We start from the raw sequence: 22,693 nt of genomic DNA, 5'->3' as shown, positions 1-22,693 counted from the left end.
ATGGGGGATTTTTTTCCCTCTCATCATCACCTGCATCTCTTCTCCTGAACTTTTAATGTGGTGGGGCGCCAGAATCGCTATTGAATAAAATGCATGAAAACAAGTATTTTCAAGAAACACATTCACATGTGATTATAAAAAACAAACAGCAATATTACAGTAATATTAATGTGGGTTAGCAATAGTGGGATCACCTTACTTTGCTCATAGAAGAATGTCTGACATTTTATATTTATTTTAGTCTGAAACAAGTCGAAAACTATGAAATTATCAGAATGAAATAGATAGATAGATAGATAGATAGATAGATAGATAGATAGATAGATAGATAGATAGATAGATAGATAGATAGATAGATAGATAGATAGATAGATAGATGATAGATAGATAGATAGATAGATAGATAGATAGATAGATAGATAGATAGATAGATAGATAGATAGATAGATAGATAGATAGATAGATAGATAGATGCCTTGATTAAACCTTTATTGATCCTGCAGCGGGGAAATTTTCGATGTTACAGCAGTGAATACAAGAAATAGTGCAAGAAAAAGAAAAAGAGCAGCACACAATGCACACAGTGCACAGATGTAATCATTTTCTCTTTCTAGAAGAAATATAATGTTTGCAGAAAAAGTTTCTGTGAAATTGCACATAGTGTCCTTATATACATTTTTATTGCACAGTTAGTGGGTGAGCTGAACTACTGGGAGCAGGTTGATTGTAAAGTCTGACTGCAGCAGGAAGGAAGGACCTGCAGTATCTCTCCTTTAGACACTGCGGGTGAAACAGTCTGTAACTGACGGAGCTGACCAGTGCTGATACTGTTTCCTGCAGGGGGTTGGAGGTGTCCTTCATGATAGATAACAGCTTTGTCATCATCCTCCTGTCTCCCACCACCTCCATAGGATCAAGGGGGTAGTCCAGGACAGAACTGGCTTTCTTTCAGTTTTTTCCGTCTCTTCCTGTCTGCAACCATGATGCTGCTGCTCCAGCAGACCACTCCATTCATGATGGCTGATGCCACCATGTATCTATCTATCTATCTATGAAAAACAACTTTCAAATAATGTGCAATTTATGTGCGAATCATGCTGGTCAAAGACATTAGGTGCAAAAATTGCTGATATTTGCAATAAATGTGTATAAATTGCTATTCTTTACAATAAATGTGCAAAATTGCTAGTATTTAAAATGAAGGTGCTGGTATCTATCGATCTATCCTCGGACAGCCATCGCCTCTGGACTCCATTTCCCATGAGAACTTGCGGCCATTCACAAAAATCACAAGATCCATCATGGGATCGTGTAGCCCGACTTTTTAACAGCACTGTGTTTTGGGGGTTTTGGGTCAACAGCTGCGGCAGTATGGCGGTAGAAACCATCGCTCCAGACTGGGAGTTTGACCGTTTTGACGACGGTTCTCAGAGTAAGTCCTCTTTGTCGTCCTGAGAAAAACGGCGACGGGCTAAAGTTCACTGCATTAGCATCCAGTGCTAGCTTAGCGGGATGCTTCAGCACCGGGCTTCGTGTATTTACTGGATGAATAACACTTCTTACTGTTTAATTTAAAAGTGTTACCATTAAATGCATACCTTATGGATAATGTGGGGTAATATGTAGTGGATTCGAGGTGTTAATGTCGTGTATTTAGGAGTTAGCGGTGGCTAAGTTAGCAAACGTTCCCTGTCACATCAGCTGATCAGTCTGACAGACTTTTGACAGCTCAAATAACCCTGCTCCCATTTATTCTGGTTTAAAAAGGAAACGAAAGTACCCACCATTTCGGGTTTCACGTTGTGTATTTGCTGCTTCTTCCTCTTCCTGGCTCACAAAATACAAATACTTTCGCTAGCTGGCTTCGCTTATTAGCAAACAATGGCCCATATAAACATATAAACATTGAGCCTATGTTTATTCAAGCTAAATTGTAGGACTTCCTAGCTTACTGTAAGCTAGTTAAAGCTTTGTTATTACTTTTGAACATCAGCATAGTGTGAATATTTTCTTCACTACTCTTATTTCCTCAAATTATTTAATTCTCTTTACTCCAGCAATAATTTTAATACGGTTAATCTAGTATTTTTATTCACAGTAGCATTACTTCATAGGTACACCACATGTAACACCATTACCACTAGATTTTCTTATATTACATATACATAAGATTAAATAAGATAAACTTTATTTGTACCCCATCAGGGAAATTTACATATTAAAGCAACCGGATGCAAAAAAACACAATGAGGCTAAAAAAATTAAAGATAAAATAAAGGTCTCATAAAGACAGAACACATAATATAGGCAATCAATGCACTAACAGTATTTCTGTTCATCAAAAAATCTGTGAAACACCACTGACGTGCAATAATGCAATTTTTAGAGCTAGTACTTATGTATATTTTGGTTTATTTTTATTTCCATGCTACATTCCTTAAATGTTTACAGTATCTTTGCTGCTGTAATACTACAAATTTCCCCACTGTGGGATTAATAAAGGCTTGTCTTAATTTTGTAGATGTGTTTGGGAAATTTGAGCCAGCTTATTCAGTATCGCTCGACACAATCCATAAAATCCACAAGGATATCTTCCATCAGTAACCTTTTCGACGCGCCACATTCAGGCAGTCAGCTTTTTCTGTAAAAGCTAGAATTAATAACTGTGTTTCTGTCAGCAGTTTTAAAAACAAACTGAAAAACCTGCTTAAGGACACTCAGAACCGCAGCAACTGATGTCTTATTAATTTGCATTTGTGTGTGAGTGTGTGTGCTTTTAAGACTGTGTGTAATGTTTTGTTTCACTGTTTCATGTATTTTATAGTCCAGCTTTTTTTGTAACATTTTAATATTGTGATGAAAATTAGCTTAAAGCTAACTCTGGTGCAATACATCAAATGGCAACATTTATGTTTAATATTGTACACGGTCCCTTAATAATAAACTGATTAATAATGAATAATGGGTAACTGAATAATGCATACTGATTTATAAGATACTCCTATGAGTAACAAGTATCTATAGTGTAAAAAAAAAAGTGCAGTATTTTCTACAAAATGTAACAGTGCAGAAGTAAAAAGCAGCAAAAAGTTTACAGACTCTAGTAGGGCAGAACAGTTCTCCCATAAAAGATAAGATAAAAATCACAATTTAAAACACTGAAAAGAGAAGAGTTGTGTGTTTTTAGGACATATGACACTAATGCTGCTATTCAATTTTATTTAATGTCAGCAGATTGACTCTTTGATGGGATGTTTATGTTTCCCCTTTTCTGATTCAGGCATATACGCTGTGATTTAACTGACTTTAATTGTCATTTTTCACTTTGCTAGTGTTTTTACACTCAGACCCGTGTTTGACCCGTGTTCGATGTTTGAACTTGCTTAACTAAAAATAACAGCACTTTGTGTCGTTAGGATTTATTTTTTAAGGTACTGCTAGGTGAACACTAAAATTGACATTACATATGAGTGTTAATTATATTGATAATATTAACCATTTAATGTGCAATAAGTCCATGAGTTATGCTTGACCTTTAAAAGGGAAGAGATGTTGCTAAGCTCTAACTCAAAGCTCTGATGGACACAGACAGGTCAGGCTAGAAAGATACAGCCGCCTACAAAAAATGCTTTTTCTTCGGCACGTACACACACTAACAAAGATAGAGCTTTGGCCTTGATACACAGCACATTCCTGCTTTCTTATAATGTAACAATTAATTTTACTGAAACTGCTAAGTCAAGGTTGTTTGAGGGAGAAACCATGATAATCCTCCTTGGGGAACACTTGCATCCTCCCTACGAGATACCACTAATGACTGCATCACATCTCAACTAAAAATGGAATAATACAAGCTGGTAGAAAGCGGAAAAAAGTTTGCATCACACACTCAGTGTTCTTTGTTCTTCCTCTGCAGGCTGCTCTACACTCTGTGTGATGATTAACCTTCTCTGTGCACAGAATAAAACACTCATAAGACAGTTTATTTTCTCAGGTGTTTTGTTTCTGTATCACAGGAGTCACTGGGTAAATTCTCAAGGAAGACACTAGTTTTTTCACCACATTGACATTATTTTTTCTCGTTATTTAGTGCACACATCTCTTAGATTTTGCAGCACATCTGCCCCAGAAGTTAAGCCATCCTATCACTGTTTTTTACAAATTCATGTTGTTCCTCTTGTGTGTCAGCTGTGCTTTTGATGTGGTAATGCTTCATCGCATTTTAAATCTATTACAAAAGCATATTGAACTGAAAACTGATGTTTCTTCTCAGTCACAACTAATGTAAAACCTTCCACCCAACAGAAATACACACAGAAGTTCAGCTGAAGAACTACAGTAAGTTTCTGGAGGAGTACACGTCTCAGCTGAAGGGTATAGAAGAGGCTCTTGATGATTCCATCGGAGATGTGTGGGACTTCACTCTGGACCCCATCGCCCTGAAGGTAAAACACAAAACTATAGTGCCTGTACATCAAACTAAAAAGTCTTTCATTGTTTTTACACCATTTAAACTTGTGTAACTTCCTTCCTATTACTTTCTGGTCTCTTGTAGCTTCTCCCTTATGAGCAGTCATCTCTGTTGGAGTTGATTAAAACAGACAACAAGGTAAATAAAAACAAAAAAATATTTTTTTTTTCAATCGCATGTCCACACAGTTGTCTTTTATACATTTTTTTGATAGTGACCATTTGTGTTATGTGCAGGTTTTGAACAAAGTTATCACAGTTTATGCAGCTCTCTGTAGTGAAGTTAAGAAGCTCAAGTATGAGGTAAGAACTCTCTCTGCTCTGGGAGGTTGTTTTTTTTATCGTATATGCCTGTTCCTGTTAGAAGGGGCTATGCGCAGTTTCCTTGTAAAAAATAAAAAAATAAACAAAAATTATAGTCACAGACACATTACATGTATTGAGTGTATTTCCTGCATCATAAAACATTTGCAAAAGTGATTTTTTTTTTTACTTCCAAGGTTTACTTACCTCCATGTTTACTAACTTCTTCTTCCATGTACTTCCTCATGGTGGCTTGAATTGATGTCACCCTGTGGTTATCAGTAACGCCACTAATGCCAAAAGACGATATCCGTTGTTTGTTTCGTTCTGTGAGAGGCTAATTTACCCTGTTTTCTGTTCCTTTGCAGGCGGAAACCAAGTTCTACAGTGGCTTATTATATTACGGAGAGGGAGGTAATTTGGCCGCTATTATTATTTATTTTTATTCCTTTTATGTCCAGTGTTTCTTAATAAACAGATAAAATAAGACGTGTGCTTTTGTGTTGCAGTGTCTGACACCAGTGTGGTTGAAGGGGAGTCTCAAATTCAGATGGGAAGGTTCATCTCATTCCTACAGGTGAATTTTCAAATAATTTTTGCAATAACATTGTTTACGAAAGCCCAAAAAACAACCGGTTGTTTCTCTCATTGTCCTTTAATAGGAGCTGTCCTGCTTCGTGTCACGATGTTATGAAGTGGTGGTCAGCATCGTTCATCAGCTGGCTGCACTCTACAACAGCAACAAGTAAGATCCGTGAACACAACATACGTCACACAGTCGCTGTACTGTTCTTATTGGAAGGGTTTGAGTACATCCATTGTAGAGAGAGAGACCTTTAATGCGCTTTTCTCATAGAGAGTGAAACAAGCAATCAGTGACAGGTTTCATTACTGTTGTCTTAACTTCCCTCACAAGACGGGATGTTACCTGATAAAAGTTATTTCTATCTTTAACTCACTTTATCTGTGTCGTCATCATTTACTTGTGTATTTTTTTTTAGATGTGTGTGGGTATTGTGTGTTACTCATGATGCACGTCACGTGAGGGTTTTAACAACGTGTGCATCAGTCACCACATGAGCAGTCTAAGCAAAGACATGATCCGTAAATGCAGATCAATAAAAATGTCAGACTGAGAAACCACAGCGACATGAGAGCTGTGAAATGAGACCCCATGTTAACTGGGCGACAGAACATGAGTCTGACCCTGGGGCATGACCAGCGCAGGTCTCAGGGGAAAAATAATACGTAGACTTTCTTCTTTTCCGGAGACTCATAGAAGGAGGCTATGAGTAGCATAACTCAAGTATTTTCATCGTAATGTATAATTTCATTTGACTAAAGATGATTTTCAGTGACTGAGTGGGTGTGACTTGGCATATGAATCCATTAAAACCCAGAAAGGACCCACTATTGTTTGTATTGCAAGCACTTTTTTCTACACATCTAGAAATTTACTTAAGTTGTTTAGCATGTGCAGTTCTCTTAAAACGTGCTGGTGCATCTCTCATATCATCAACATCAATGAGGCAAAATGTGATATAGTTAAAATAAATAATTCAGTACGACATCAACACTGGGATGAATCCCCGTAATTAACAGAATAGTCTGATAATATGTGCTACTATGTATGGGATGTACCAATGGCTTGGATGAGGTAATGTTTTTGTAGCCTATATAAAATATGAAAAACACAGGAGCTAGTGTTTGAATGTCTATTCTACATGGGGAGGATGCATTTTTGCCCTCAGAACCAATTAAGGCAAATGTAATAAATAAATAATAGATTGCACTGTGAAATTCTGGAACCTTATGTTGTTCTGACCATGACTGTTTTTTGACAGCAACACAACGTCAGACTAGGCAGCTGTGCTTTCCTTATTACATGGTCTGCTATTCCAACATAAGGTGCATTTCACATACTTATCTTTCTTCTCCCTTTTTAGAGGTGCAACAAAAATCATTGAGTCGTCAGGTGTCCATTTCCAGGTGAGTTTTAAGATTTGTTGATATCTGTTTGTGACTTAAATCCGTATTCTCTCTAACTGGAAACATTTCTTATTGCCTCTCTATTATGTTTCCTTGGCAGATAGTGTACGAACATCTGGGGGAGTTGTTAGTGGTGCTGCTCACACTCGATGAGATTATGGAAAATCACGGCACACTGAAGGATCACTGGAAGATGTACAAAAGGTGAACACACACACACACACGCACACACACACACACACACACACAACTGTCTGAAATCACTCTGCCCCCTAGAGTGTCACACACAAGGAATATGTCTGTCTGTGCACAAAAAACTAGAGAAATACACAGATTATTATTCTCAGTGTTTTGTCTTTTGACTGTTGTTTAGGATATTGTTCAAATTGGTTTCTTTTGGTGTTATATATTAATATTCTAAGCACTATATATTTTGTTTCAATGTTTCTTTGGTTTCTTATTTCTAAGACATCTCACAGTTTAGTACTTTTAAGTAATTGTTCTTTTTGTCTGATCCTTCTGACCTTTCATAGCCCTCGGTGCGTACGTGACTAACCCTGGGGTTTTAATTGCCCCCTTTTCACACTGAGGATTGGTTGTTAGCAGTCATTTGACTTGTCAATCTGTAGCCCCTTTCAGACCGGGGACACGTAACATTGCTGGTTTTATCCATCTGCTAAAGTGACGGCATTCTGTCATTCAGAAATAGGTTACTTTTCGGTGCGAGAGAGGAATTTTGTGATTTTAACCCTTGTGTTGTCTTCGGGTCATTTCTGGTACTTTCTTAGGATATAGAAGTACTGTCTCTTGCTAAACGAGTAATGTTTACACCTATGCAGTACTTTTAGCAGCAATAATAGTGATAATAAACCTCCACTTTAGTAAAGAAAACAGTTGTAACATGTGTGATGCATTAATAACGAGTGGTGTCCATTTATTAAATACAGTCTTTCGGCCTTCTGAAGAGCAAAAAACTCAAGACATTCACAAAGTGTGTGATGCAGGGCAAGTTGTGAATGCTCCCTCCTTTTCCCTGTGAAGCTGTCTGAGTTCAGCTAAAAAACAGTTTTTCATTTCTACATCTCAGCCGGGTATTTGCAGAGATGACATTACCTCTGTTAAAACTTGCAGACACTGAGGATGACTTTGAGGGACATTTTTCGATTGAAACCGGTCATACAGGCAGGAGATGCTCTCAATGTCTGTTAGGGAATTCTGCGATGTGGAAAGAAGAATCAGGAGGCAAACTCAGAGACACTCTGGAGACTCAGATGGCTTATGTTGAGAATAAGGTTTACTGATATCAGGAAAAGGGATACAGCGAGCAACACAGTGATGTGAGCACTGGCAGCATCAACTCTGAGGAGTCTCTCTGGCCTTGGGTATATATGAGGTTGTGAGGCATGCCATGTTTAGGTTACAATCCAAATATGGTGACAGGTTTGTTTGTTCAGGAGCGCCATTTGGACAATAACATAACTTTGTTTTCCTTACAAACAGTTGTCTTTCACTCTTATGTTATCTTTAGCAAATGTCTGTCTCAGGGTCATGTCAGAGACAGAGAGAGCATAAATATGTTTACATTCACAATTTAGGAGAAACCTGGGTCAAGGGTGACATTCTGTAGAGTAACTTGAGGTGACTTGGTACCTACACTTGATTTAGGGTGACTGCAATTGGCAGACACACCGGCGTTTAGGATGTCATAAACTAGAACCACCTCAGTCAGAGAAAGTGAGTAATTTTTCCTTCACAATGTCCAAGTAGTTGTTAAAAATATTCATCTAAGAAAGTGACTTGTTCTTCTTGAAAGCAACAATTATTTTCTACAAACAAACTCAAACTAGTTGAAGATATGAAGACAGGCAGAGTCAGGTGCAGTTTTAGGATTTACTGTAGCTCCAGCAAATTGCAGCAAAATGATGCTGGTTGATGAAGACAGGCACTCATGTAAAGTTGGAAAGCCCCACCATATATTCACTAGTCACCTACTGCCCCTTGTGGATATCACCTGTCATGGATCCCTACCTTCATCTAGATTCTTTTTTACAATTATCTTTGACATTCTGCTAATGTACCATGCCATCGTTCGTCACTAGTACTCCATGGATGTGTGTTTTTGACAATAATTAACAACCTGTCTTTTGATAAAACTTCATCTTGGTTGGTTTTGCTGTTTCCCCCACATAGCCACAAAGCAAAAAAATACTAAGACTTCCTTTCTTATCTTTAGTATTGTCAGCATACTTGTGTGACATTTGACTTTTTTGTTTTCAACAAAGTAAAATACTTACATCTAATCAACAACTACACTTATTCTGTGTACATTTCTACCTGCCATTATTGCTATAATCATTAAACCATTAAGCACACTCACTATATGCTCATATATATGCTTCTTGTATACAGGCTGCTGAAATCTGTACACCATAACCCTGGGAAATTTTCCATTCCTGAAGAGAAACTGAAACCGTTTGAGAAGCTCCTGCTGAAGCTGGAGGGGCAACTGCTGGATGGCATGATACTGCAGGTCATATTGTTATTGTGTGGAATCCATTTTCTGAAGTTGATTTGATGAATTGTTTGTTATGAAGTCTGGATCGAACTAGTGTGTGAACAAATGACTGTACACAGAGATTGTTTTAAGCCCTGACTGAAGACCACTCTGAACTCCGTTGACAGGCCTGTGTGGAGCAGAGGTTTGATGATCCTGGAGAAGGAGTAGCTGTTGCCAAGAACAGTGCCTTCGCTGAGGAGTTCGCCTTCAACATTCGCACCATATTTGCAAACGTTGAATCCAAGATCGGTCAGTTTCTCCTCTTAGGATTGACTACTTTCACTTACTTTCTCCTTGAGGTTAAAATAGATTTATGGCTGTGTTTCTGCGGTGTTTTCAGGTGAACCTTCAGAAATTGACCAGAGAGATAAATATGCCGGCGTCTGTGGTCTCTTTGTGCTTCACTTTCACATCTTCAGGAGTGTCGACAAAAAGCTCTACAAGGCGATGCTGGACATTTGTAAAAAGGTGTTTTTAATGTTTTTGGCCTTTTTTCTTAATCTGTCTGCAACAGCCTTCCTCGTTGTTAGTGTTTCTTAATCATGTGGGTTTCTCTCCACATTTTCATGTAGGTTCCTGCTGTCACTCTGATTGCAAACATCATCTGGTTTCCAGATGCTTTCCTCACTGCTAAGGTCCCAGCTGCAGCTAAACTGATGGACAAGAAGAGTCTCCAGGCCATCAGAGCGCAGAGAGACGCCTACCTGCAGCAAAGAGCTCAGACACTAACTAAGTTAGCGGCACCAAAAATCTGCAGGATTTATGTCGTTAACTTGTGATGCTGAGATTAACAGTCTGGTTATTTCTGCTGTCTTTCTCTTCAGGGATGTTCAGTCTTACTACGTGTTTGTAACTTCCTGGATGATGAAGATGGAATCCATCTTGTCCAAGGAGCATAAAAATGACAAGCTGGCAGAAGACCTTAACAGCAGGTGTAATGTGTTCGTGCAGGTAAGCGCTGACCGTAAAGATCTTTTCGGGTCACAAAAAAAATGTGCTACTTTTACCCAAACTGAACCCGTCTCTTACTTGAAAGCAGGAATTCAAATTCATCCAGAACCCAGAAAGGATAAAATCATGTTGCAACTGGGAGACGCAGACCAGCTCAGAACCAGTTTTACAGCTAATTGCTATTAAGAAGTTAATTTACAAGTTGTCAAAACAAAACTGTGCAGTCTGTGCTTGGTTGTTGTTGTTCCAGATTTTCTGTTATTTCTCTGTTGCTGATTGGAACAACGTGGCTAGTCCACTCGTGTCTGTATTCCACTCGGCGTAAATGTCAGTTTTTCGTCACGGTGACACGTTGCAGTTGCAAGTTGTTTAGATTCAGCTTTGCAGTTTTGTTAGATGCAATGAAACAAACCCTTTGATGTACAACGTGGGTCAAAAGATACCCATATTCCATTGAATATTGGTCACTTCTGACCCATGTTGTGCATCAAAGGATTAAGGTAATTTTGACTGTTTGACCTTTCGAACTATAATAGGTATTGCTCATATGTTGCAGCATTGTAAATAAACTGTCAGTTTCCATCATGATCAGCGTTGTTGTATCACCACTGGGTCTTCTTGAATTCACTCAGGTAGCATACATACCAGACCTGGAACCTGGTTTAATGGAATGGGACACCACCTGGGCTAGATTGACTGTATAAAAACATGGATCTGAATCCACTCTGGTTCTGTGTCTTTGGGTTTATGTGGACAAATAAGGACTTTTAACTAGCAGTTTTATCCTGTATCAACCCTCAGCAGGACCACAGATCATGAGACTGCAAAGACTAATTCACCACATGGCATTTACATTTATTCTCCTTTAAATGCAGTTGTGAATGCACTTTTTCTAATTTGGCCTTTATCTATCCAGGTTGGTCCCGTTGTGATACAATGACCTCTTTTTCAAGAGAAGCCTAGCCAAGACCACAGCCTGAAAAACATTAAAATTGCAACAATTAAAAACATACAACACCAACTCACTCAACAAAATAAATAAAATACATGCTAGATTAAAGCACAGGATTAAGAATTTACATTAAAACAAGTGTGATAAGTAGGTGCTGTAAGATCTTTCATACTATATTGATCCATTATTTTATTTATCAGTAAATGCTTCCTGTTTCATTTCATAATAAACCCAACTTACTAAAATAGTGCGTAAAGTAGTTGAACCTTTGCATACATCTGACTTCCCCTCCTCCTGTGTTTGCTGTCTTTTGTAGGGCATCCTGTACGCCTACAGCATCAGCACCATCATCAAGACCACCATGAACATGTACATGTCGATGCAGCGGCCCATGACCAAGACTTCTGTCAAAGCACTCTGTCGACTGGTTGAGTTGCTCAAGGTGCGTGTGTGTTTTTTGAAGGCATTCATACTCTTTACCAGTGCATGTATTGCCTGTTACATTAAAACTAATAGGATTATGTCATGCGACTCCCCCCTCAGGCTGTGGAGCACACATTTCACCGACGGTCCATGGTTGTAGCCGACTCTGTTTCTCACATCACTCAGCAGCTGCAGTCGCAGGCTCTCAATGCTATCGGCATGGCCAAGGTACACACAACAAAAAAACAAGTGATAAATTAGCATTAACAGGATATTTTCCATTTTATATGACACTGTGTTTTCTTCTCGCTGAAGAAAAGGGTGATCTCCGACAAGAAGTACAGCGAGCAGCGGCTGGACGTGCTGTCGTCTCTGGTTCTGGCAGAAAATGCTTTGAACGGACCGAGCACGAAGGAGCGACGCCTGGTAGTGTCTCTGGCTCTGTGTGTCGGCACTCAGCTGGTACGTTTCTCAGAGATGTCAGTAATCATGCATACTTGTGCTTCCTTTTTATCTCACTTGATTTTTAGTTGTATTAACTTTATTTCTAGAAAACCTTCAAAGATGAGGAGCTGCTTCCACTGCAGCTTGTGCTGAAGAAGCTGGATCTGATTAGTGAGCTGAGTGAAAGGTGGGATTTCTTTGCTCTTCTCACGTTGGACAAAATTTCAAGAGGAAGATTTCCAGGCAGTGCATGACGTAATCCACTTTTAGTTCATCTGCCAAGAGCTGGCGAAGTGATTAATCGTTCAAGCAGAGTAAAAACCTCCAGATGTTTAGACATTTTCTGATTGGTGTTGAGCCAATGTGGCAGGCAGCTTTCAGCATCTTGTGCTCAAACATCACCTTGTTAGATCAGTGTGTAAAATTATGGCACAAATTATCACATTCATAGAAGTAATTAGATGTTTTCTTTAACCTGCTGTGATTGTTATCTTTGTTTTTCAGGGTCAAACTGCAGTGTGACTGTAGCTTCCTTTACTGGCACCGAGCTGTGTTTCCCATCTACCTGGACGATGTGTACGACAACGCTGTGGACGCAGCACGGATACACGTGAGCAGACATGCTTCTAATGCACATAAAGCTGAGGATTTGAAACATAATGCCTGCTTATATGCAGTATATAAATTGTCCTTTCTTTGCTACATTTTTTCTTTCTGCTGATGATTGACTGTTCTGGGTTTCTGTGTACCTGCAGTACATGTTTAGTGCACTAAGGGACAGTGTGCCAACGATGCTGCACGCCAAACACATGGAGTCATGTGACCAGCTGCTGGAGAGCTACGACAAGGAGATCATGGATGTGTTCAACGAGGTGAGAACAGATCAAATATGGAAGACAAAGTGAGAAACAGAAAGAGGGAATGTACAGTATGTGGTGCAAGTGTTGGAATATTTGATTTAGAAGCATGTATGTGATATAGTCTCTGTGTTCTCCTCTAGCACCTGCTCGACAAACTTTGTAAGGAGATCGAGAAGGACCTGCGTCTTTCTGTTCACACCCACCTGAAACTGGATGACAGGAACCCATTTAAAGTTGGCATGAAGGACCTAGCCCACTTTTTCTCCCTCAAACCCATCCGATTCTTCAACCGCTTCATTCATATCAAAGGTGAAGACATGCTGTTTGCATTTGTTCATGCACATACACAATTTCCTTTTTGGGGTTGGGCGAGTACCCGAAAGAGTTTGTTTTGTCATCAAAACGGCTATTTTTGAATGTCTTATTCTTAAAATCCTTGCAGCCTATGTGACCCACTACCTGGATAAAACTTTCTACAACCTGACCACTGTCGCTCTCCATGACTGGGCCACCTACAGCGAGATGAGAAATCTGGCTACGCAACGCTACGGACTCACAATGACAGAAGCACACCTGCCCAGCCAGACTCTGGAGCAGGTCTGGTTGGTTGCACAGCACACATCATGACAGAGGTGGACATTTACGTGAGCGATTCATTAACGGTGTCCTTTGGCGTGTTCTCCTCAGGGTTTGGATGTTTTGGAGATCATGAGGAACATTCATGTTTTTGTCTCACGCTACCTTTACAACCTCAACAACCAGGTAAGACTTCAGCATCTCACTCCTAAACCCCAAAGTATACTTTTACCTCAGAGTGAAAACAAAGACAAGTATATTTGCTTAAGTTTCTTGTAAACATTTCACATCTAATCCTAAAGGCGTATTCAGTTTTAATTGACGGTCCTAGTGTTTTTACACTGGCACCACTGTTTGACCCTTGTTTGAACTTCCTTGACTTAAAAGCAGCCCTTTGTGTGGTATGAAGGGGAGTGTGTCCCGTATGCGCCAACAACAATTAATCATGAGGTTACAGGAAACACCTGCGTTTTTAGTTCCTCTACTCCTACTTTCTGTCCTCATCCAAATATTTAGCACTCACTCAGTATTCTTTGTTCTTCCTCTGCAGACTGCTCTGCATTCTGTATGATGATTAACGTTCTCTGTGCAGAGAAAAAAAACACTCAAAAGACAGTATTTCTTCAGGTGTTTTTATTTCGGTATCGCTGGACTCACTGGGTAAAATTTTCAAAGAAAACAGTAGTTTTTCCACCACAGCTCTTGTTGAGAGTTGGTTAGTGGCCATGTAGTGTTATTGTTAGGTTCACATATATTAATCTGTCTGTGAAGAGATAAAACTACCTCCTCTGTTTAGTGATAGTTTCTGTTTAATGTAGATGTATTATTTCACTCTTTATCCAAATCATCAATCTTCTCTGGCCAAAATGTCCATATTGTTGTCCTCAAATGAGTGTCTCTTGTTTGGATGCAGGTGGAATACAGAGGAGTTGGATTAGTCTGAGATGCTGTAAACATAGTTTGCTTTCTTTTTTTTTCTTGCACACAGAACAGAGCTGCATGGGCATATTCCCTGAATTAGACAAAAATGTATTAGATCAGAATCACATAACCTTTAAATGTGTGGAGTTTTAAGCCTTTGTTTTGGTTTGACTTTTATGAATAAGCCTAATTCAAAAATCTATTTTTCCAGCCCGATCTTCTCTTTGCTCTTTGTTCTCAAGAGGTCAGTTCTATTCTTAAGCCCAGTTGCATTTTTCGAAGAGTTGTTGCATTTCAGTGACTTTTCTCTATATGGAAAGTTTTGGAGCTAAATTCAAAACAGCATCTAACCAGTCAGGGATGTGTTCCTCCCAAGGGGTGGTGTTGAGCTTCACTGTCCAGGAGAGGTCAGAGGCCAGATACCTTTATAATTTACTCTTAGTTCATTTCTTAAATGTAGAATTCCAATTGTTCAACATCTACGATGATCACAGATCTGAAATAGCACTGAATAAGTGAATAGAATGACACCAAACATCATATGTTTATCTAATATGGTTCCTGAGATAATAATAAAATGTGTAAACATAAGAATAAACTTACAGATTGTAGACTTTAGGCTACATGAAGGTAAATTTATAACATAGCTTAAGCACAAGCATATAAATTCACTAATCAGAAAAATAAGACATAGGGAGAATATATGTTTAGAGTACAACGTCTCTCTGCCTTTATGGCTGTGGTCAGTGACAGAGAGGAGGGGGGTGTTGGTGTCTCATGTGTTCTTCTCCACAAACACTTCAGATTTGATGTGTTTTTCTTCCATACTGGTCCTGATCAACCTGGTATCAGAGACTGAGTCCAGATCGTCAATCCAGTGATGCTGCATTTTGTTGATGTTCTGATTTATAAACTCTTCAGTTCGTTCCTGCATACCAAGTTCTTTGTGTTAGGTCGAAAGATCAGAAGGTCAGAATGTCAATCTGCTTCTCCAGAGGTGTGGTTTTCCTCACAGTTGACACTTTATGACGCTTATCAGATCCTCCACGAGAGCCGTGAGTGGTCCTTTATGAGTAAACATCCAATCAGATGTTCCATTTGCAGGTGAATTTTGGGTTAGCTGTCTTCTGAAATGATGTCTTACCAAATTTACAGCTTTGGGAAAGGATCTCTGAATTCTCTGTGTGTTAATACGAAAGGAGCCTTTAGTATTAGACGTGAAAAGTCTTCCAGAAACTAAAGCAAGTCTTGTTGCCTTTGTTTTAGCACTTAGATATACCATGAATCTTCACATGCACCTTTGATTTCTCAGTTCAGTTGAAATTGTTCCTTTTCAACAGATCTTCATAGAGAAGGCGAGTAACAACAAGCACTTGAACACCATCAACATCCGTCACATCGCCAACTCCATCCGGACACACGGCACAGGCATCATGAACACCACAGTGAGTTTACAGTAGAGACAGCAGAGTGTGTTCTAGCCTGTCTCCAGTTGTACTTAATATCTCAGATTGGATTAATCAAAGGTTTTTCTTTGTGCGTTGCACATCTTCTCAGGTCAATTTCACCTACCAGTTCCTGCGTAAGAAGTTTTACATCTTCAGTCAGTTTATGTACGATGAGCACATCAAGTCCAGACTCATCAAGGACATACGCTTCTTCAGAGAAACAAAGGACCAGTCTGATCAGAAGGTAAGGTTTGCTCCAGATGTAGTCATTTTACCATTTATAGAACATAAACACCAACAACATTACACTAAAATGTGCTGCAAACAGCAATATATCAAGGACTAAATTTGCATGGTAAACATACAACTAATTATATAAAACAGAATTGGAAGAAGGAACTTAACGTTGAAGTTACAGATGACGATTGGCTTAATATGTGGAAGATTCATCAATACATCCACTAGTTTGTGGATATGGAGGGAATTCTCCTGGAAAAATTTGGCACACTTCTTTGTTACAGCAATGATAAAAAAATAAACAGTTAGTGTGGAGAACTTGATGTAGATCACTCACATGTTTTTTGGAAATGTCAGAAAATAACTGTCTTAGGAAACTATGTGAAGATCTACAACCAATAATGGCTTATAAGATCCCTTTGAGTTGCAGTGTGCTTTATCTTTGTAATTTCTCTGAAGAGAGTGTGATTGATAATGACAGATATTTAGTCAAAATACTACTAGTGGCATAAAAAAAATCCATAACAAGAAACAGGGGGAAAGCAGGACCAACAACAAAGGACCAATGGTTGAAAATTATTGAAGAAATCTACATAATGCAAAAACAAACTCACAAACTGAGACTACGGGAAGCACAAATGGACAAAAAATGGACAAAGTGGACAGAATACAGGACTGGAAATGGCAACGTTGGAGGGGAACAAGGGAAAAATAATGATTAACAGGACTGAAGGATGATGTAGAGGCTCTGTTACTACCTAGGCATAGTTCAGTTGTTTTGTTTCTTTGTTTTTCTTTCTTGGTTTGTGTAATTGTAGATAAATAAAAACTTGAGTGAAATAAAAAAAAAATTGTCACATTAACAGACACATACTGTCAGTAAATACTGGGGCTTTTCCCATTTTCTTGATCTTGGACCAGTATTTTTAATTAATTATCTTGTTTTATACCACGTAGCTCCCTGCCAGCTATTATTTAGCTTCAGTTATTTGTGTTTTTGTTGTAGTACCCATTTGAGCGGGCAGAAAAATTTAACCGTGGCATCAGGAAGCTGGGCATCACTCCTGATGGACAGAGCTACCTGGATCAGTTCAGACAGCTCATCAGCCAGATTGGTGAGAAACTCTTCTTGGTGTAAAATCATAGACATTCAACTGCAGGTGCAGACAAAGACAACACCACTTTACACTGTTTTCTTTCAGGTAATGCCATGGGTTATGTGCGTATGATCCGTTCCGGAGGCCTCCACTGCTGCAGCAGCGCCATTAGGTAAAAGAGAAACTCAATGAAGTGCATGTTGTGTAAATTTGTGCTCCTTTTTACTGCAGTTTGTGATTTAATGAGTCAAATAAAATCTCAATATCTTGCTGCTATTACTGTAACTCTGAATAAGTATGAGACAAAAGCTGATTTTAAATGAGTGTTTTCAGTCACACAGTGTTTAAAAAATGTTTCTACGTTATCTCCAGGTTTGTCCCAGACCTGGAGGATATCGTGAACTTTGAAGAGCTGGTGAAGGAGGAGGGACTGTCAGAGGACACCCAGAGAGCTGGCAGGTAAGCAAAGTTTGAAGAGCTTTCTTTCTCTCCAAACTAAAGTAGTGCTTGAATTTGTTTGAGTAGCACAGTGGTTGCAAAGGTGAGGGTCACAAAAAAAGCAATGAGATGTTGCAAGTAGAGATGGGATTTGTGGTTCTTTGAAGGGAGCCGGACCTTGAGGAGCCGTTCCTTTTAAACAGCCGTTCAAACAACTGACTCGTTATATTCATTTATTTTTTAGAAGTCAACCAGGAGTGTCGAGCGTGTTCGTTTATTTGAGATGGAAGACAACTTCTCTCAGTTAAAGTTGTTTATTCTGCAACAAGTAGCTTGATCAAGGACCATTGCTGATTAGAGGACCAGAGTTAACAAAGGATGTTAATCTGCAGGCATCTTCCCAGTAATGGATACAGTTTACAGTATACAGTGCATATTTACGGAATGTGCTACAATCCCATTGGTCAAAAACTGATGGAGAAGAGCCACGGTTTAGACTTGGCACTCTCTCATTGGTTGACAGCCTGGTGCACTTCTCCCACCAAGTGATCCTCCCAATCATCACCAACTCCTGACTCTCTGTAGGAAGAGGGGAGATCCTCCCTACGACTGTGACAGATTGATAGGTGTGTTTGCGTAAGGTATATCGTGTGCAGGAACTTATGATCTTGTCATGTGTCTGATAGACCTATGTGATTATGCTCTCATTGATGGAGGTGATGCACGTCCCCAATTATTCTCACTTCATGTTTGTTCACGTAATGTTCTGAAAAACAAGTGCAGCCTTCAGTGAGAAACATCCGGTCTCTATGTGTGCACTAAGCGTGTCAGGGAGTATGTGTGTGGAATGCATGTTCATACGTCTGATATGTCTTCAGTGTAAGCTGGCGTGCATCTGCCCTCTGTTTGATCCGGCTGTTCAACTTGGTTTTACCCCAGTTCACATAGTGTGAGGTAATGTTCGCGACCCCCTTACCCATCCTCAGGCCAATGCAACTCTGTTAGTAATTAATCAGTAGTGGACAGATAACATAATAATTAATAATCACTCAATAGTGGAAGGATAATATAACGATTAGCAGCAAATCACCAACTTATGATTTCATTCAGTTTAGTAGTTAAAATTATAAATCCCAACAGGAGTGACTTTTTAAGCAATCACTGGTAGAAATTCTAAGATACAGTATGGATCAGAATGATTCAAACGTACACATCCCACCAATTTATACTCAATTGGTGTTAAATATTCTAAAATATTGATTAGAATTTAATTTGGCTTGTGTTTTCATTGTAAACATTCCATAAGATGGTACCATATTCCCACGCTTTGACAGTGAGATACCTATTTCGAATGTTCCCTCACCCAAAAAAACTATGTGGCACAATAAAAACTAGCTACGTTTCCTTTGATTCTGACTCATTTTGTGGGTTTTTGGGTTTTTTTTTCCATCACTAATATCTCCCCCTACCTGATAAAGCAGTAAATGTGGCTGTGTGAATAACTCAGCCTCATGGGGCACACAGGTGACACGTAAAGAAAGCATGGACAGTTTGCACATACAAACAGCTTGAACCGGTTCTCATCGTTCTCTTAAAAGAGCCGATCAAACGACCGACTCGATCGCGAACGTCACATCTCTTGTTGCAAGATGGTTTCCAGAAATCAAAGAAAATTTTAAAAAGCTTAGAAATAGCATATATTAGCCATAACTGTTCCACCAGAATAAAATACAAGTTAAACGCTGCTTGTTACACAAATATAGATCTGTGAATCTGCTGCTTTTAAATGCTGTCTGGTCAGTTTACAGATGGAGGTTTCTTTGACTGGTGTTTTCTGCTACTAAACTATATTAAAATGCATTAAAATAATATTGTTGCTGATAGGCTTTTGTGTTTTTGTGTGCCAGAGTTTGGATGGTCCCTAATATCGCAACTACCTTGGGGGGTTTTGGGATTGTGAGTCGCTTGTACTGTTATTTTTAGGATTGAGAGCTGAAATGTTTGTGACTCTTTGGTGTAGCAGGTCGTCCTTTATGCATTTTCTGTGGATGTATTTATCGCTTGATGAGTTGGGGTTGTCTGCTGCAAAACTTTAGTCCAACATTTCTATCATGCACCCCAACAACTGTGCTTCAATTCTGTTTGAGTGTATTTCATATTTTACGCCTACAGGAGGCGCTGCAGCCAGACTAATGAACAGGAAGCCTCATCCTTCCATTAATACTGTGTCTTTTCCAGCGTCCTGGACTCAGTGTTGGGAGATTTGACCAGCAACTCTGCCGAGGGGACGGAGTACTTCAAGATGCTGGTTGGAGTGTTTGCACCTGAGTTCCGCAGCGCAAAGAACATGCACCTGAGGAACTTCTACATGATCGTTCCCCCGCTGGTCAGTGCAGAGACTGTTTATTTGTTTCTAAGCCCTATAATTTACATTCTGTTTGCTGAATATTTGTTTGTATTTACCTACTTTTCTGCAACTTTTTCTCTTTTCCTTCCTTACAAGTCTTTCAATAATTAAAACACAACACATTTCCCTCATAGACTGTGAACTTCGTGGAGCACTCCATCAGCTGCAAGGAAAAACTCAACAAGAAGAACAAAAACGGAGCTGCTTTCACCGACGACGGCTTTGCAATGGGTGAGTGGGATGATGGGATAAAATGGATGCAACTGGAGAAGCATTGTGAGTTCTTGTTTCTGACCTACTCTCCTCTGTACCTCCCTCTCAGGTGTTGCGTACATCCTGAAGCTACTGGACCAGTATCTGGAGTTCGACTCTCTGCACTGGTTCCAGGCTGTCAGAGATAAGTACAAGAAAGAGTTGAACGCCGTGGCGAAGGAGCAGAACGTTCAGTCTGCCGGTCAGGATGAAAAGCTGCTGCAAACCATGAATCTCACTCAGAAGAGGCTGGACATCTACCTCCAGGTACCGTGGCTTTAATCTGTCAGGTTTCATGTCAGTTCTGGGAAAAGAAATCTTTCATCTACCTGCCTGTAAAATGTTAAGTTATTGCTATTATATTAGCTATTATATTGTAGATCTTCTTTGAGAAGCTGCTGAAGTGATTTTTTTTGTGACAGGATGTAGAAATATGTTTCCTTTTCTTTCTTTCCTTGCAGGAGTTTGAGCTTCTCTACTTCTCTCTAAGCAGCGCTCGGATCTTCTTCAGAGCCGACAAGACTGCAGCCGAGGAGACTCAGGAGAAGAAAGATAAAGGTTAATAGAGTCTTTAATTATGCAAAACTACTGGCACATCCACCCTATCCTATACGGGCTTTTTGAAGATGATTTTTCAAATTTAGATAGACAGATTATATAATGACTACCGCTTTGAACCCCAAGCAGTTCCTTTGTGTTTTCTTTTTGTTTTAGGTTTTTTGCTCGTTTCACATTTTTATTCATGTGGGCTCATTTTTCACTAAATTAAGTCCTACACCTCTAGAACAACCATGACTGGAATTTGGAATAGTTTTATCAGTTATAATGCCATAAATCATCTATATTTTAAAAACAAACAACCCCCCCAGAGAAACGTGGAACTTATTGTTTTTGCAAGAATCTAGTTACTGCAAAAATTAAGAATTTTAGGCAAATTTATAAATCAAAAATGATTTTGATGAAATACGATGATTTAAGTTTAGATTTGGATTTTTTTGCCAACAGAATGTCTCTCAGTGAGTAGTTCAAGGACTGTTGGGAAGTTAGAAATCCAACAGGACACTGAGAATAGTCTCATTTGAGGGGTAGAAAAAATAAAGATAGCATATCGTACAAACCCGGACCATCAGAGAGTTGACAATCCAACTAGTCTTTCTGTTTTTTAGGTTTCTGGTTGTGGTAGATGGTGCAGTTTTGAAACATTTTAAAATAGATGACATATTTTTCAGAGCTGTCGGCTGGTTTTGGTGTTCAGAGGGTAAATGAATGATGGATTCTGTGTATCAAAGGTAACGTTTTCCATCGTTTTGCCACCAGAAGAAGCTGCTAAAGCTGAAGGTGCTTCAGATGGCTCCACTTCATCCGAACAAGCCCTGAAGTGAGATCAGCGGAGAAGAGCTCGAGCTGCACTGATGTGTGTTTGTGTGTTTCAGGGATAACAGACTGACAGATGATGTTTTCAGCCTCTTTATGTCCCACAACAACGCAGCGATCTTCGTTAGAGAAAGAATGTGTGAATTGCTGCTACATGAAGAGTCTTTTTCTGTTTCCATTCTACAGAAACATCTGTGTAACATCCCACAGCTGGCTTTGAATTTGAATTTGTAGCATTTACACAAGCGATTTAAAAAAGGGCAGCTGGTGTAACAAGTCTGAGATGAAAGCGAATCTTTTGATACATAGGTCTGGATGGACTGGATTATTTTTCTACAGCTGTTTGTTTGTCCTCTGCTGATCAGAGATGACTGTGGATTGATTTGCGTCTTTGTTCTAATTTACCTACTTTGCTGCCTCTTTGCTGGTGTCCATTGTACCAGTTGTGATTGTTCACAGCCTTTAATGAGGACTCCTTCAGAATGTTTTCATCGTGTAATTTTGTGTGCCATATTTGTGCGTTTTTCTCTGTCCGTTTTATACATCGTATGACTTGAGGTGTGTCTGTGCCTTCCTAAACTGTGGATACTTGTTTTGATAATCAGATTTAAAAATAATCCATTCTAACACCCAAGATACAGTACTATAGTTTGATTATTTTTCTGCTGCACTGGAGATGCATCATTGCATTTTTATTGTTTCCCCAATTTTGTATCTATCAACATGTGAAAATACATTCCATGAATTAACTTGCTTGGACATCAAACTTCAGTAAAGTCTTTGTAGACTAATAAAAAGTTGCACTTTGAGCAGAATGTAAAGACTCATTTAGGAGTTCAAAGTTAGGATACTGCATTTGATTTTAAAACACAGGTTACGTGCTCAATTAATGTTTGTTAATAATTTCTCATGTAAACAATAAACCTGTGTTATATTATAAAATAATATGTGAAGTTTTCCTTGACAGCGGTAGACGGGTTTTACTGGCAGATTT

At 39.1% G+C, this 22,693-nt stretch overlaps 1 protein-coding gene across 3 annotated transcripts; it reads left to right on the top strand.

The window, feature by feature from the left end:
* The first annotated feature begins 1,276 nt into the window (after window positions 1-1,276).
* washc4 (WASH complex subunit 4) lies at window positions 1,277-22,644 on the top strand. 3 transcript variants are annotated; one of them, XM_023262398.3, is made up of 33 exons: window positions 1,277-1,432; window positions 4,306-4,445; window positions 4,556-4,609; window positions 4,708-4,773; window positions 5,142-5,187; window positions 5,283-5,350; window positions 5,436-5,518; window positions 6,720-6,762; window positions 6,863-6,966; window positions 9,172-9,292; window positions 9,445-9,568; window positions 9,660-9,787; window positions 9,892-10,052; window positions 10,144-10,270; window positions 11,539-11,664; window positions 11,766-11,873; window positions 11,961-12,107; window positions 12,197-12,276; window positions 12,594-12,699; window positions 12,845-12,961; window positions 13,090-13,258; window positions 13,392-13,546; window positions 13,637-13,711; window positions 15,787-15,891; window positions 16,004-16,138; window positions 17,138-17,246; window positions 17,334-17,400; window positions 17,601-17,687; window positions 19,905-20,052; window positions 20,208-20,304; window positions 20,396-20,592; window positions 20,787-20,883; window positions 21,646-22,644. In XM_023262398.3, exons 1-33 carry the CDS (start codon window positions 1,372-1,374, stop codon window positions 21,705-21,707), a joined length of 3,513 nt encoding a protein of 1,170 aa, XP_023118166.1. In that variant the 5' UTR covers window positions 1,277-1,371; the 3' UTR covers window positions 21,708-22,644. The 3 variants fall into 3 exon arrangements, with proteins under 3 accessions (XP_023118166.1, XP_023118165.1, XP_054865240.1); XM_023262397.3 differs by having other exon boundaries at window positions 21,643-22,644; XM_055009265.1 differs by having other exon boundaries at window positions 21,615-22,644.
* Window positions 22,645-22,693: the final 49 nt, after the last annotated feature.

This window comes from Amphiprion ocellaris, chromosome 3 (assembly GCF_022539595.1).
Source record: "Amphiprion ocellaris isolate individual 3 ecotype Okinawa chromosome 3, ASM2253959v1, whole genome shotgun sequence".
Taxonomy (NCBI): Eukaryota; Metazoa; Chordata; class Actinopteri; family Pomacentridae; genus Amphiprion; species Amphiprion ocellaris.
The sequence above is the reverse complement of the archived record's forward strand: the minus strand, read 5'-3'. Positions and strand labels throughout refer to the sequence as shown.

Bases quoted from the DNA above. Each gene is read 5' to 3' on its own strand.
- washc4 (XM_023262397.3), top strand. From the start codon at position 1,372: ATGGCGGTAGAAACCATCGCTCCAGACTGGGAGTTTGACCGTTTTGAC. The intron at 5,519-6,719 runs GTAAGATCCGTG...CTCCCTTTTTAG, and splicing joins GCACTCTACAACAGCAACAA to AGGTGCAACAAAAATCATTG. The intron at 17,247-17,333 runs GTGAGAAACTCT...GTTTTCTTTCAG, and splicing joins ACAGCTCATCAGCCAGATTG to GTAATGCCATGGGTTATGTG.